This window comes from Notothenia rossii, assembly GCF_949606895.1.
Source record: "Notothenia rossii genome assembly, chromosome: 5".
NCBI lineage: Eukaryota > Metazoa > Chordata > Actinopteri > Perciformes > Nototheniidae > Notothenia > Notothenia rossii.
Window position 1 is genome coordinate 35212929 of NC_136903.1, and position 14836 is coordinate 35227764.

Here is a 14836-nt window from a genome sequence, read left to right on the forward strand (position 1 = left end):
GGGCCAATGAAGTCTGCAGAGGACTCCTCAAACCAGTAGCCGCGTTCACACCGCAGTACTTTTCCCACTTTAGTTCCGATATAGTTCAGAAAGGTTGCGTTCACACCAAAAAGAGCCGGAACAAAAATGAGTTCATCAGAACCTTTTTACCACCTTTTCCATCCCTGCTAGAGAGCAGGGACTTTCGTGGGAGAAAAAGGTTCCTATGTCTGATTGGCTGGGCAGATTGCAAACCACGCCCCGTAAAACTCCCAAAAAAGTTTTGTGAAGCCACCATTTTATTATCCTCGCATTAACATTATTAGCATTAGCCCAGCGCACAAACGCAGAGAGGCTAACTTATGGCAACACAAAATAAAACATGGGAGCGGTGGAGATGAGGAGGAGGTGTCGGCGTTCTGGCGATTCACTCGGAAGGCTTCAGTAGAAGATGCTTGGAGTCCCAGCAGCTTCTACTGATCCCTGTCCCCAACTCCGGGGACTTCCTGCCGGGGACTTCGGGTGGCAGTATACGCCGTGAAGTTGTTTGCGGCCTGCCATTAAACCCAAAGCATAAGAAGAAGAAGTGACGTCAGCGGCTTCATTTACCTAATCCTCCCTCAGGGATTTATTCCGGTGTGAACGCGATCTGTACTTAGTTCATGAGAACTAAAGAGTTCTCATGAAACTTTGTGGGAAATGTACTGCGGTGTGAATGCGCCGAATGTGGTTCTACAATATGTGACCCGCTCTATCGAAATCAGTCGGAAGTCGCAACGGCTCATTTCAAAATAAACATGGATTTGCGTAAAAAACGACGATTGCGTATGAAACTTTTATTTCCAAACTCACACGATAAATACATTCTTTAAGCTTGTAAAGGGAAGATGACAGGTAATCTGCTCTTCCGCAGCGCCGCCCCCCCTCCCTCCGGCTGACATTATGAATGTAAGCGTAGAGTAATCATAAATAACACGGCAGGGTCCGTTACAGTTTGTTTTCCTCTGATTTCAATTAAACAAAGTCTTGGCTTTCAGAATATAAAACTTTTTTCGGCAAATTCAGATGATAAATGCAACTTTGAAGCTTGTAACGGCATAATTACAAGCGGAGAACGGAGTAATTTAACGTCACAGCAGGCATAACAACAGACGGTGTTTCTCGTGAGAGTTTTTCCCGGGAAACAAACGCAATACACACAAACGCAAAAAGACACAAACACAAACGTATACACACACTCGCGAGCTTCCCCCAGACCAGTAATCCAAACTAAAATATCTTCCCTCCGTAATATTTTGATCATTTGCTCCGCTAATAATCAATCAGATCAATGGATTCCAGAGAAGAGAAAACTTTGAAGGCCTTTTTCTCAAAATGATGACTCGGTGACAGTCATTATATAATGTGACATATTTCCCTTAATATTTGGAGTACAAAAACAATCCTGATATCATTAGAAAGCTAGGAATATCCTCTTTCCAGCAGTGTATACAACTCAAAATGTGTCTTCTGGTCAATGCGACTGATTTCGATAGAGCAGGTCACGTATGGTGTTTGTGTGACTGTTTATCGAAATGATCTCTTTCTGATTTCTGCATTACTCGAACGTCACAATTCTCTTTATATTTCCCAAGAGCACAAACAGATTAAGTGAATCAGCAGGGATTAAGGTCTGTTCATCAATACAAACTCACTCAATACCAACAGCAGCTGCTGAGCTGGCTTCCTGTCTGGTCCTACAAAATGGGCCTTCTCACTAAAAGGACAGGACTCTCCCTACACTCACTCACCACTCTTAAAGAAATGTGAGGTATGAGTAGAATCTCCCAGTATGGTTCTTAAAACACCTTCAGTACTTGGGAGATAACCGACGGTTTAATTTTAATTCGTATTGACAACTTCATCATTAACTGTCATCTGTCCACCTTCTCATTTTTCTCCATTCATGTACGTTTATTTTAAAGTTTTTAGATTCCTCTTATATACATCTTTCATTACGCCACTGTACACTGATCACAGACTATAGAAGCCTTGATGAAGTGACTACAGGAAATGAATTGATTGCTGTCAAATGTATCTCCAAAGCGGGTCAATTCTGTTATATCAAATTAAACTTTAATTTTCAGTAAAAGCAGATTGCAGGTTTCGTACGACAAATAAACTAAAAATATAATTATATCAAGCAGTTACGCTTCCTCACACAGTCAAATATTAATCTAAATTGTAGGAATGATGGCCAAATCTGCAAACTCTACTTTCCCTTGATCTGGTCCCTATTGGTAGGTAATACAAGTCGTAAGTTAATTAGTACAGACTACCATAACTTTAAACATGAGAAGTGGATAGTATACCTCATTATTGGCGAGCTGGAACCATGGCTGTTTGCCATATGTAAAGATCTCCCACAGGATCACCCCGAAGCTCCACACGTCACTCTCTGTGGTGAACTTCCTGTACATGATGCTCTCTGGAGGCATCCAGCGGATCGGCAGCATGGTGTGCCCTCCCACCTGAACACATATCAACACATATAAGAGAAAAAGGTTTCAAAGATGAATCTGGAAATGTCTATGAATACTGTACACGCCTTTTCCCAGCATTGACACTTTTGATAATTGACACATTCACATTCCTCACATTCCCATGCAGGAACTCGCTCATACAACATTATTCTTTCACATTGAGTTTATGGGACAGACCATGGGATTTATAATCTAAATAGGACTTCACGTTACACAGTTTCAAATCTTAAAATCTCTTGGTCCAAGGTATATAAGAAAAAATACAGTAGTATGATTATAAATGATTATCTTTGGCCAGTGTGTGGCCTTGACATTGATCTACTAAAAAATGGGTAAAGGAAGGGATAGATATCTTGGTTTGCATTTTGCACCAACTCCAAACCAACATGACCCCCAGAACGGAACTTTAAAGGGCCCATGTCATGCTTTTCCGGTTATTAACCGTCCCCCTTGTGTGTTATGTAGCTTTTTATTCATGTTAACGGTCTGCAGAGTCACAAAGCCTGAAAGTACACCCCGTATCGAGAAAAAATCTAACACAGAAAAGACAAAGGCCTCGTTTGAGGTTTTTCTTTTTCAATTGTTTTCTTCTTATAGTGTAGTAAGTACAGTGACGTATTGGGTATAGTGACGTAACGTCTCCGCGGATTGTTCCAAATGGACCAATCCGCTGACTTCCTCACACACACACTCAATCTTTTCTCAGCTGCAGATCCGCGGATTTCTCAGCCTGAACTCAGCCTTAGGCGTCGAGACGCGGCGGGGCTCGGCCTAGGCTCTTTCTGAGCACACACGCAGACTCACAGCCAGGCTGCAGGTGTGTGTATGTGCTCGGGCTGGGTTCAGGCTGGGCTTCGCTGTGTCTCGCTGTCTCGCAGATCCCCCGCAGCAACCAGGAAACCAGGAAACGACACCAGCAAGCCAGCTCACACTGTCCACTGCAGCAGCGAGCCCCGCAACGTCCCACCAACACGGCACCCAGACCCCAAGCAGCATTCTCATCTGTTTGTCATTGCTGGTGTCATTTTCTTGTTGCTAACGCCATTGTAACACATAATCACTGATGTTCCGCTGTAACGGTGGTGGACTCATCAGAACAGAGTAGGCGAGCTGACCAATCAGAGAACACTGGGCTCATAGGGAGGGGGGGGGGGGGCAGGAGCTCTAACAAGCCTGTTAGGACAGAGAGTGAATACACATACTATACAGAGATGCTGTATGAGAAACCAATGTGAGTTTGGAAAATTGAACAATATAAATCTATTTTAGTAGACCTCAACAATGGAATTATGATCAGTAGAAATGGCCATGACATGGGACTTTTAACGTTTCTTATTTTAGGTTAAAGGCGTAACAGAGGCAACAGTATAACATTGAGACTGTTATATTACCAGTTGAAAATGCACCAGAACCATTGTATTGCATTTTCTAGAAGGAAAGCATGTATACAGTAAGATTCAAAGTAATAACAAAGCCAAAAGTCTTGCAATGTTGTCAGACTGCCAACACACTAGTAAGGAAACAAGATTTTATTTGACTAGAAAGTTCACCACACACAGAATAATCCACAATGGAGTTTCAATCTCACGAATGATAACATTATTTTGCATTTATTATTTATTATTAATAAAGTAGGGACTTAGCACTTACCGCGTCATCTAAATGTGCCGGATTTAGCCATAGAGGCTTATTTTCACATGCAGGATTAAGCGATGATCAAGTTTAGGTTTACATCAACAATAGCAGAATCAAATCTAGGTTCATGAAACATGTCAGTAATGGTTTTTCTCATGTTCTGTCATTGGAGGAGAATGCAGGCAACAGGAACATTTGACAGAAAATACTTCAAATGTAAGGTTTACCAGGAAAAGACAAAACAGAATTTCACGTTACAAGATATGAAATGCTGCAACAATGACTAAACAGAAATCCAGAACTTAAATAGAATCTGAACAAATGAGGGCATAAAGTGCAGGTGTAAAGGAAGTCAGGTTATCGCTGGGTGAAACTATTAAGGCCAGGACAAAACAATTAAAAATGGCGGGAAAACACACAAAGACAGGAAGTAAAACAGATATGACACAGGGAGAGAATACTTTTCAAATTAAAACAGGAAACAGAAAACTAGGATCATGATATGGTAACTGTTATTTAGCCTAGATCTGAACAGCCGACATACAAATGACCTTCTTTTAACACTAGAACCGCCAACGGGTACATTTTACCCGCAGCTGTTTCATGATTGTATGTAACTTTGTTTCAATAGGAAAAGCGCTTTATAAATGTAATGTATTATTATTATTAATACAAATATTCAAGTCTCCCAGTCTTTGACTTTTCCTGACAGTGTGTTATGTTATTAAAAATTGTCAATATGAAGTCAGATTGAAAAATGGCCAAATAAATTGCCATATATACCCATCAGCACCAGCGGGTAATATAAAATGCAGTGCTTTCACGCTATTGATCTCGCACCTACACATAAAAATGACGTGTTGCTATAGCAACGCCTTTTGTCTACTGCGGTTCCTTATAGATAGAGAGATTTTCTTTTCAATCTTTATTTCAAACAGATTAAAAAAAATAAAAATAACAAATGTGAAAAACAGAATACCGTATTGTTAAAATATAGTATTTATCCACATTCATGATAATATTTATATATTCAACAAAAAAAGTCTTCATATTAATAATAATAATAAATCATATGTGTCCGAAAGGGAGCAGGAGGAAACAAATGCTTATTAATTCCCACCCCTTACTTTATCAATGATTGTCCTTTAAATCATTATGCAAGTTATTCCTACTCACATTTACATTTATACTAGGGCCGGGACTTTAACGCGTTAATTAAGATTAATTAATTACACAAACATTAACGCGTTAAAAAAATTAACGCATTTTAATCGCACTTATTTTTGCCCTGCGGAACGTTTCTCACTGGATGAGTTTCAGGCGTACCGATTATACTGGAGCACCAACTAACGTTCAAGACTTCAGACAACAACAAACCACAGTGAACAATAGTCAAACATGAACGAAGAAGCTGATGAGACCGCTTTGGTTGGCCCCGTGGATGGGACATCTTGTTTTAAAAAATGGACGGATGGAAGCGTCTTTAAGAGCACGGTTGTATGCAAATTATGCAAAAAGGAATTTGCATATCACCGCAGCACATCAAGCCTCAAGTATCACCTCAATGCAAAACATATAGCAGCTAGCGTGGACGTTAGCCCGACTCCGAGTACAAGGACCCACACCATACTTGCCCTCAGAAATGCTAGTGGATCGCCGGTGTTACAGTATAAGTTGAGTCATGACAACTGGCGACATTCTATTATTTTCGTCATAGGAATCCGGGGCGTGTACATTGAGGACCCATTGTTGACTTACCAGGAAAGAAACATCGTTTGTCGTTTACGTTCATCTTTTGCTATATCTGCCTTCCTAAGATCACTTTGCTGCACATTCAGTACTCGTATGTGAGGTTGTGGGTGAGAGTCCGATATCGTGAAGCTTACAGGGAGGTATCGAACATTACAAAGTAGGTGACTGTGTGGATGCCTGTTCAAAACATTGCAAACTTCAATAAATCATTTAAATTATATATTTGTGTCCGACTTTCATTTGTTCATCGTTCTTAATGTGATGTACAGTAGCTTTGATAGCTGTCCATACCTTCAGACAGCCTAAAAGTAAAACACAAGTTGTTTATTCACAGCCCGAACGCTCATCGAGATGACTGGATCAGTCATGACAACTTGTGATCAGCTCCGATTAAATTGTGATATCAATTCTGTAGCTAACCTCCAGGGAGCACGTTTATTTTATGAAATAAACGTTAAACGTATAGGCTTAAAGGCATAATAGAACTACCGTATTATATGTGTTCAACTTGTGCCCCGCTGGACTTACTTTTCTGTGGTTTACCGTTACTGTGACATATCAGTATAGCCACGGAAGATAGTTTGTGTGTTTAATTCCCATGCATCAAGGTTATTTTCATGTATGTAATTGTTTTTCCTGCACAGTGTAGAGTCTTGTTGTGATGAGAGGGATACAGGTATTTCATAAAATAAACGTGCTCCCTGGAGGTTAGCTACAGAATTGATATCACAATTTAATCGGAGCTGATCACAAGTTGTCATGACTGATCCAGTACTTAATGAAAGTCAACTAAAGCCATGGGTGGTGGTCAGGAACGACGGTGTTGTGCTGGGAGCCCACTGCAACTGCACAGCGGGACTCGGGGAGAGAATATTTTCAACACGGGTTTGTTTACCACTAGCTTGCTACAAGCTAACTGGCTAGGCTGCACCAGAGCCACACTTGTTGAGTTAAAAAGGGACATCACAGAGTCCGTTAGCTATAATAACTGGGTGCTAGATTCTACTTCGGTAAAAATTAAACTGACCAGAAACTTTTTGTAGCATTGTACTGTATTCCTTCACCCACCTGATATGAAGTGATCACTGCATAAGCGAAAGCAAACGGCCGGGGGGTCCCATCTTTCAGTCTTGTTCAGACGGCTCCTGGCTCTTTTAATCGCTGCGATCCACTTTTCCCTCCTCTCCGCGTCTTTTGGAATGCGATAATAAGATACACCTTTCTTCTTCCCACGCCTATTTGTGCAACCTGGTGCACAGCAGTTATCCACCATCCTCGACAGTCTGCCAGTGCCTGCCAATGAATTTACTGACGCGATTACTGCCAAAATGGCTGCCCCCTTCGTTTCTCGTCACGTGACCAGCATATGTGACATCCTCCGCAGGAGCTCTATACTGTAACACCGGAGCTGTTAGATTAACATTAACATGCTTATTGTAGTTGTAAGTGCACTGCCTTGCGGCCTGTAGCACCGTCCTTGATGGAGCATATGTGTGGACTGGACCTGCATTTTACAGGAAAGGAGTGAGCAGAGAGCAGAGTAGTTGTCGATTCTTGTTCTGTTTTCTGTGAATATCTGCCTGACCCTCTCAGACTTTTGAGTTGCGCGTGCTACTAAAGAGACGTGTTACCATGGAAACCAAACAATGGTGTAGCTGTATGGTGGATTTGTTTTATATTTTCCAAATAACATAATCTTGTTTTGCTTATATTTAATGATAATTTGTTTGTGTGTTGTGCGTAGTAATCAGCAGCAAACCGCTTCAACACGTGTATTTTGGTGTATTCACGGCATTCATTTTGTTATTCTACACAGTATTGTTGTTTTATAGTTATTAACCCAGTTTGTGTTCTTTGAAATTGAAAAAGATATTGCATTGTGTTTGTTACTTTCGTTGCAGTTGTATGTCTTAAGTGCGATTTGGCTTGGCTTCCTATTTATGGACATGCTTTTATTTTGAAGGAGAGGTAGCGCTGTTGACAGGAAGTTGTTGTTGCTTTGGAAACAACGTGACGGAGATTGGAGAAAAGTAATATCTACATATAAAGACGCAGAAAGTAAACGATAACGTTTATGGTTAAGTGTTAGCACCCCCCGAACAAGCTCTTACGTTGATATTAGAGATTTCAATAAATTCAATTTGAAAAAGAAACGAAAAAAGAAACAAAACGAATAACTAAATTGAAACCCGAATAGTACTCCAACGAACGAATATTCGGATATTCAAATATTCGGGTACAGCCCTACTTTGGACCCAACACAGACACCTGAGGTACTCCACAAGTTACGTTCATGTCTTCTGATTTATGTTCACCAATTTCAACAAAGTGTTGTCTGTTGCTTAAATAATTTCTCACCCAGTCTAATTCCACCCTCTGATGCCATACCGTTCCAGTTTGGTCAGAAAAAACGTTGTGATCTATGGTGTCACATGCTTTTTGTAAGTCTATAAATATTCCCACTGCTTGTTTTTTATCGTCTATGCAGTTTGCTATTTCCTCACTTAATTCCATTAGTGCCCTAGATGTTGATCTATCTTTCCTGCATCCATATTGACTGTCGTCCAAAAGCTGATGTGTTTCCATCGAATTGTCAAGTATTTTTGTAAAAAGCTTTTCAAGGATCTTGGAAAACTGAGAGAGCAATGAAACCGGTCTGTAATTTGTGTAATGGTGTTTATCCCCAGTTTTATATAATGGTACAGTATAACTTTTGCTATTTACTATAATCATATCAATATTATTCCAATCGGTCGAGGATTTGCTTTTACATTTTCGTACAGTATCTATGATTTATTTTTCTTCGACTGGTGTGAGGAAGAAAGAGCTATTGTTTTCATTCCAGAGGTCTTCCCCTTTAGTTGTTTCTACGGTTTTAATTTTTTCTGCCAGATCTAGCCCCACATTTACAAATAATTCATTAAAACCATTAACCACATCTTCTCTATTATTAATAACATTATTTAACAATAATAATAATAATAATAATAATAACGTTTTGCTCCATTTCTAATGACACTATTTAATACTTTCCATAAACCTTTTATATTATTCTCTAATATTTTATTATAGTATTCTTTTTTACATATCCTCAGAGTATGGGTTAATTTATTCTTTTCTGCCTCTGAAGTTCTATATTTTATGAATTGTCTATATAGTGTATCGATCTTTTTGCAGGCATTGTTGAGGCCATTAGTGATCCATGCACTGTGAGTTTGTTTGTGTCTCTCTCTGCATTGTTTCACAGGACACTTTTTGTCATAAAGTGATTTAAAAATGTTTAGAAATTCATCATAGGCCTTGTCAATATCGTCTCTCTCATATACTCATCTCTTTCGACTCCACTTCGAGCGATAGAATTACTAACGAACTGCTAACAGAGCACTTATATACTAATAAAGGACTGGCTTATCTAAAGCCAGGTGAGTAGCACTTGAAATGTTTGGCTCTATGAAACCTAATGTACTTATATGATTCTGTTTTCTTCAAGGTTGTATTTTCCTGGTCGAATGTACTTATTGTAAGTCGCTTTGGATAAAAGTGTCAGCTAAATGCAATGTAATGTAATAACTACCCTCCAATTCTGATTTAGTAAGTCATTCTTAAATGCAATTATGTTATCTTCAGTTCTCAATCTTTTGTATTTGAAATGGCTGGCGACTTTAGTTTTCTTAGAACTGCAGTGATAGATAGATAGATAGATATATATATATATATATATATATATATAGATAGAGTGAGAGATAGATAGATAGAGAGAGATAGATGGATATATAGATAGATATAGATAGATAGATAGAGAGAGAGATAGAGAGACACTTTGCACATAACTCACGTTAGCGATATGTTATACTTCATGCTATCTGCACGAAGATATCATATGAAAGCTGAGAGTCCAAAGATTCTATTGGTATAAGTTTCACCACTTTGCGATCAAAACTCACTCTTAAACCTGTGTTCTAGTATGATAAATAAAAGAACATTGTACCTTGAAAATCAATGCATTCTAATAGCGGGTACATTTTACCTGTTGGCGGTTTTAGGTATACAGCGACCCCTGGTGGTTCGATTGTTAAACAAACAAATTTAAGTTACAAGTTCTTTGAAAAACACTAGCTAGTGGCTGCAAATCGATAGCAGATGCAACCTGTGACATTTCATAATGAGTTTACAAATTTAAAACTGACTCCTCAATATTGATAATAATGGTCGATAAAATACCCAATACAGCCTACTGAGTCACTTCCTGTGGATTCTGTAATTTTAAGGATTTGTACTTTAATCACACATGACGATGGTGAGGATATGAGAGGAAAGTCTTATCTAACGGTGTGTAGATCAGACAGCGGATGAATCATTATTCATCTGCTCTCGCCCGCTCCCCGACTGCTGTGAAATCAGAGAGCAGCTTGACTAATTTAGTCAAATATGTGCTTCCTAATCAAGACTCACATAATGGATGACCTCCAGTGTGTCGCTGACTAATCGTCCTTCCTGTACGCCCCCCCCCCCCCCTCCTCCCCTCCTTCCTCCACTGACAGCCTGATTCACCTCTTCCTCTTGGCTGCCATGCTTCACCCATTCTTCCATCGTGATTTTTGTCAATATTCCATAAGCACTGATACAACTTTATTAGAATCTCAAGTTGGTGATTATTACCATGTGTAACTCAGTGAATGGAAAATCATTACATTCACTATCTTGTAAGATACAGTTAAATTGTGGAAGGAAGGAGGATATAGCTGGCGTATGGCCCCAGTTTAGATCCTGTAGTCCTTTGAGACATTACCCATTTAGCTTTTAACAGGCTGTTAATGTGTCTAAACGATGTCTCCTCGTCAATTTGCTTTGTGACTTTTGGCTACTTGTGTACAATTAGCATCATACTTCAATACACATGTATGACATGAAATATGATATATTTTTTATACATATAATATATCTCTTGTCCTTGGGCGGAATCTGAGTCGGGTTTATTGCCAAGTTGGTTTACTCACTCAAAGTTCATAATATTTCACCTTTGACCTCATTACCGCTGATCTCTTGTTGCACAGCCAATCAGATGACAGCTGTATGTATGTAAAGAAACCAAACTAAACTGTCTGTTTTCAGCTCAAGGCTTTGCGCCAAAACCTCTAGGTGAGCAAAGAGCACATTGAGTATTGTGCGAATGCAGCATTATTGTTTCACTCATTCTATCATATTATCCACAAGTACATTCACTGCTTCCAGGTTTTAAAAGTTTAATTCAACAATGAACTGAATCTTTTTTTTTTTTTACTATTATTCAGAAATAACAAAAAAGGTGGTGGTTGTCTACCATTTGCAAGGTCAGTGCTTCCATCTCCAGTTATTGCGGTCCATCTCTCGTTATGTCCTTGTAAATATACTTAACCCCAAATTACCTGCAATGGCATGGCCAAAGGTGTGTGAATGGTGACTTGTGTATACGTAAAAGCGCTTAGAGGGGTCGTAAATGCTGGAAAATCCCTATATAAATGCAGTCCATTTGCCATTTAGGTCAAGCAGTAAAACCAAGTCCAATGTTCAAAACTGAGCTGCTACAAGGGTAGAGAATGCATCTTTAGTTTTTTTGACATTTTTACTGTTTGAAGCCCCGATTGGGAACAGCCACAGGCTTGCAGGACAAAGGTCAGAACTCTGTTTGACCCTGAAGTCCTGGATGATCAATCTGCTCAGTATGAGCTGCACACAGAGTTCCCAGAGTTCCGTTTGACTGCAGGCAAACAGTCTGTACATGGAGGAGAACCTCCGAAGGAAAATGATATCTTCCGTCAGTTTGGCTGCCTGAGCCTGGATTGGAGACAGGGGCTGCATGTTAATCAGCTCCAGTGCCTGTTCAGAATGTGGGATTCTACTTTCTAAGACATGAACGGAATTAGACTGTCAATAAAAACAGGAAAAATAAGTTATGTCAGCGACATTTCTCAAGGAGAATACACATGAGCAATATAAACAAGGGAACCAGTTCACTGCTGATACAAGAGCTTGAATCAAATTAAAAGTCAGTTAGCCTTTCCTGCTGCTGTCTACCAGCTGCCCTGCTGAGATGTTGGAGCCATTAAAAAGAAACCCGTCCACTGAAGCTACTTAGGAGGATGGGACTCAACGGAGGCTTTGACATTTAATGCCAAAAACTAATTATTTCCCACCCTGCCAATTACAGTGCTGAAAGAGTTTTCTGAAAATCCCTATGAGCTGCTGTTGCCGTTTTCTATGAAGACAAACCTCTTCTACACAGACAGAAGAATGTTTTATTACCCCCTGCCTTGCTTGGACCGCAACCATTTATGACCTTGATCTTTATTTTGACCGGACTATATCTGTGGAACTTTGTGACTGCATCTTGAATGGTTGTGACACTAGTGATGTGACAGACTTTCTAACGCCTTTCTACTCACTGACAACTCAAATAGCTTCACATGTGAACATTTATTATTTCACACACGCATCCCTACACTGATGGCAAGCCTTCAATACAAGATGCCAATTTACTGATCATCTAAAGGTCATTAACATACAATCATGAGCACTTTGGTCATAATCTTTCCTAAGAACATAAATTTAAGGCCAACTAGAGGAGCCGGGGAATGACCCACCAATCGTCTACCTACTATGCCGTGGCCACCATAAACAGTCCATGTGAATAGCAATACATTAGAATGCAGAGGGCCATCGAAGATTATCGGCGGCTCACTGCCCTCTCCGGAGGACTTATTCAGCTACCCTGCCTCAGCAGGCAAAATAATAAAAGACCCATCCCATACTGGACGCCATCGGTTTGATCTTCTGCCCTCAGGTCCGTTAAATGACGAACCAATAGACATACAAAACAGCTTTTGCCCTAGAGCCATATGTGAACTGGATACTGTCAAACACTGAACAGCACTGTTTACACATACTATCAGCACTACAATACATTCAGTTAAAGACACATTTAAGATTCATTTTTGATTTACATCCCTATTTATTGGCTGATTCAACCAAGAATTCAAAATCTCACCGTCTGTCATGACACATCAAATATTGTATCTTTTAGATGTATCGTTTTCTATTCTCGTTTGATGTGTAAATACAGTGTCATGTTGCTATTTTAATTTGTTTTATTTGTTGCAATGACCATAAAGGAATTCGATTGTATTTTATTCTATTCTATCTTGGAATCGGCCATAGTGTGATGGCGATGTAGCATTTTGTGAGCAAAAAAACCCCACTGTCAACAGACTACTTTTGAAACTTGGGACACTTAATATCACACACATTACAAATGAAATTTGTTTTAGTTTTTTACTAGGAAGACATTTTTGATGATGGTAACACAAATGACCCTAGCACCAAACTGTTTGCTGTCTTCGCCCGCAGTTTGATACTGGCACATTCATTTGGTACTGCACACCTGATTTAAAAACATCTAGAGTCCTGGTTAAGCGTTGTGTTTAATTTGAGTGTTTTGCATGAAAACAAAGATATTCTTCTTACCCTGTAATAATCTGTGCTGTAGATGTCTCTGGACATGCCAAAGTCTCCTATTTTGACCAGAAGGCCATTCCCCACCAAGCAGTTCCTTGTTGCCAGATCACGGTGCACAAAGTGTTGAGACGCCAAGTAGATCATCCCAGCTACAATCTCACTGGCTATGTGAAGCATCTGCGACAGACCCAGCTCCCCATTGGTCTGCAGAGGCTGTCCGTCCACCAGGATCAAGGCGTCTGGCCCGTGGGCTCTGAGGGAGAAGGTAGAGAGTGAGCGCAGGAAATACTTTAGATCAGAGAAGGTATGAGACATAATCAGGAAGTCTAAGGTAGCTTAACAGTTTTGTTTTTAAACGGTGATATGGCTGGTTTTGTTGCCCATTACCTCTAGATTGGGTATATTGCAAATGACTGCTGAAAACTTTCAAAAACACAACCAATTTGATTTGCTTCCTTTTAGCAGCCATTGTTTAAATATTACTTTTCATAATATATTGCATTTTAATTTTTGCAATTTTTAAAATACTTACCGTATACTTAAGTTCTTACAGTTCTTATTATACATCCATGGTTACAGTGCATGTATAAAGAGAACTGGATAGTGTTGGAGGCGGGGCTCATTTATTCCAATGAAAGTTGCTCAGATGTGCATGAAGCCAAAATGGCCATATTTTGAGGTTTATTTTTTACAGCTAGAAGATCCTATTGATTTAAATAAAGCTATTCAAGTGTTGGTACTGGGTAGTTGATTAGCTAAAAACCCCAAAATACATGCTGGTTCACAGACGTCTCTTTCCGTAAGAAAGTCAACATAAGTTGTAGTACCTCTACAAAAATGTGCTTCAATGTCCGCCGCACTTCCATGTTGGCTTGGTACAGTGACTGAGGATGGACAGGCAGTGAGCTCAGAAGACGTGTGTGTGTGTGTGTGTGTGTGTGTGTGTGTGTGTGTGTGTGTGTGTGTGCGTGTGTGTGTGTGTGTGTGTGTGTGTGTGTGTGTGTGTGTGTGTGTGTGTGTGTGTGTGTGTGTGTGTGTGTGTGTGTGTGTGTGTGTGTGTGTGTGTGAGAGCATGGCGGTTTTGGAGGGCAACGGTTGCTGGCTAATTTAGCAGTATGTCCTGGAAGAATTGTTGCCAGCACTTTAATGGAAACACAATTACTGAGCTGAAGTTAGCATCCGAGGGACAGAGGGACTCACTAAAACAGTGGAACAGGTAGACTTTGCTTCCAGGCTGCGGACTAAGTACCAATGTTCTATTCTGCAGGGCAAAGCGTCCTGGGAGCAAATAGCATCTAATCACAGCGGACATAATGCAGCTCATTAGCTTACCAACCGCAATTTACCACTCGGGCATTTAGCCTGTGCTCTCATCCGGAGCAGCTTGCAGGCAATGAGCAGGTAAGTCTGCAGAGTCAGACCTTTTTCTGTTAATAAATAACTAAGGTTAACCCCAG

General features: G+C 40.0%; 1 protein-coding gene across 4 annotated transcripts in view; it reads right to left on the reverse strand.

Annotated features, from left to right (window-relative positions):
• LOC307040230 (NT-3 growth factor receptor-like) overlaps window positions 1-14836 on the reverse strand; it is a 283019-nt gene that overhangs the window by 7809 nt on the left and 260374 nt on the right. For all 4 annotated transcript variants that reach the window (XM_079682872.1, XM_079682870.1, XM_079682871.1 and 1 more), the window contains 2 exons: window positions 13389-13632; window positions 2331-2489 (listed from right to left, as the gene is read on the reverse strand). In XM_079682872.1, coding sequence (XP_079538998.1) covers window positions 2331-2489; window positions 13389-13632 — 403 coding nt within the window. The remainder of the gene's footprint in view (window positions 1-2330; window positions 2490-13388; window positions 13633-14836) is intronic.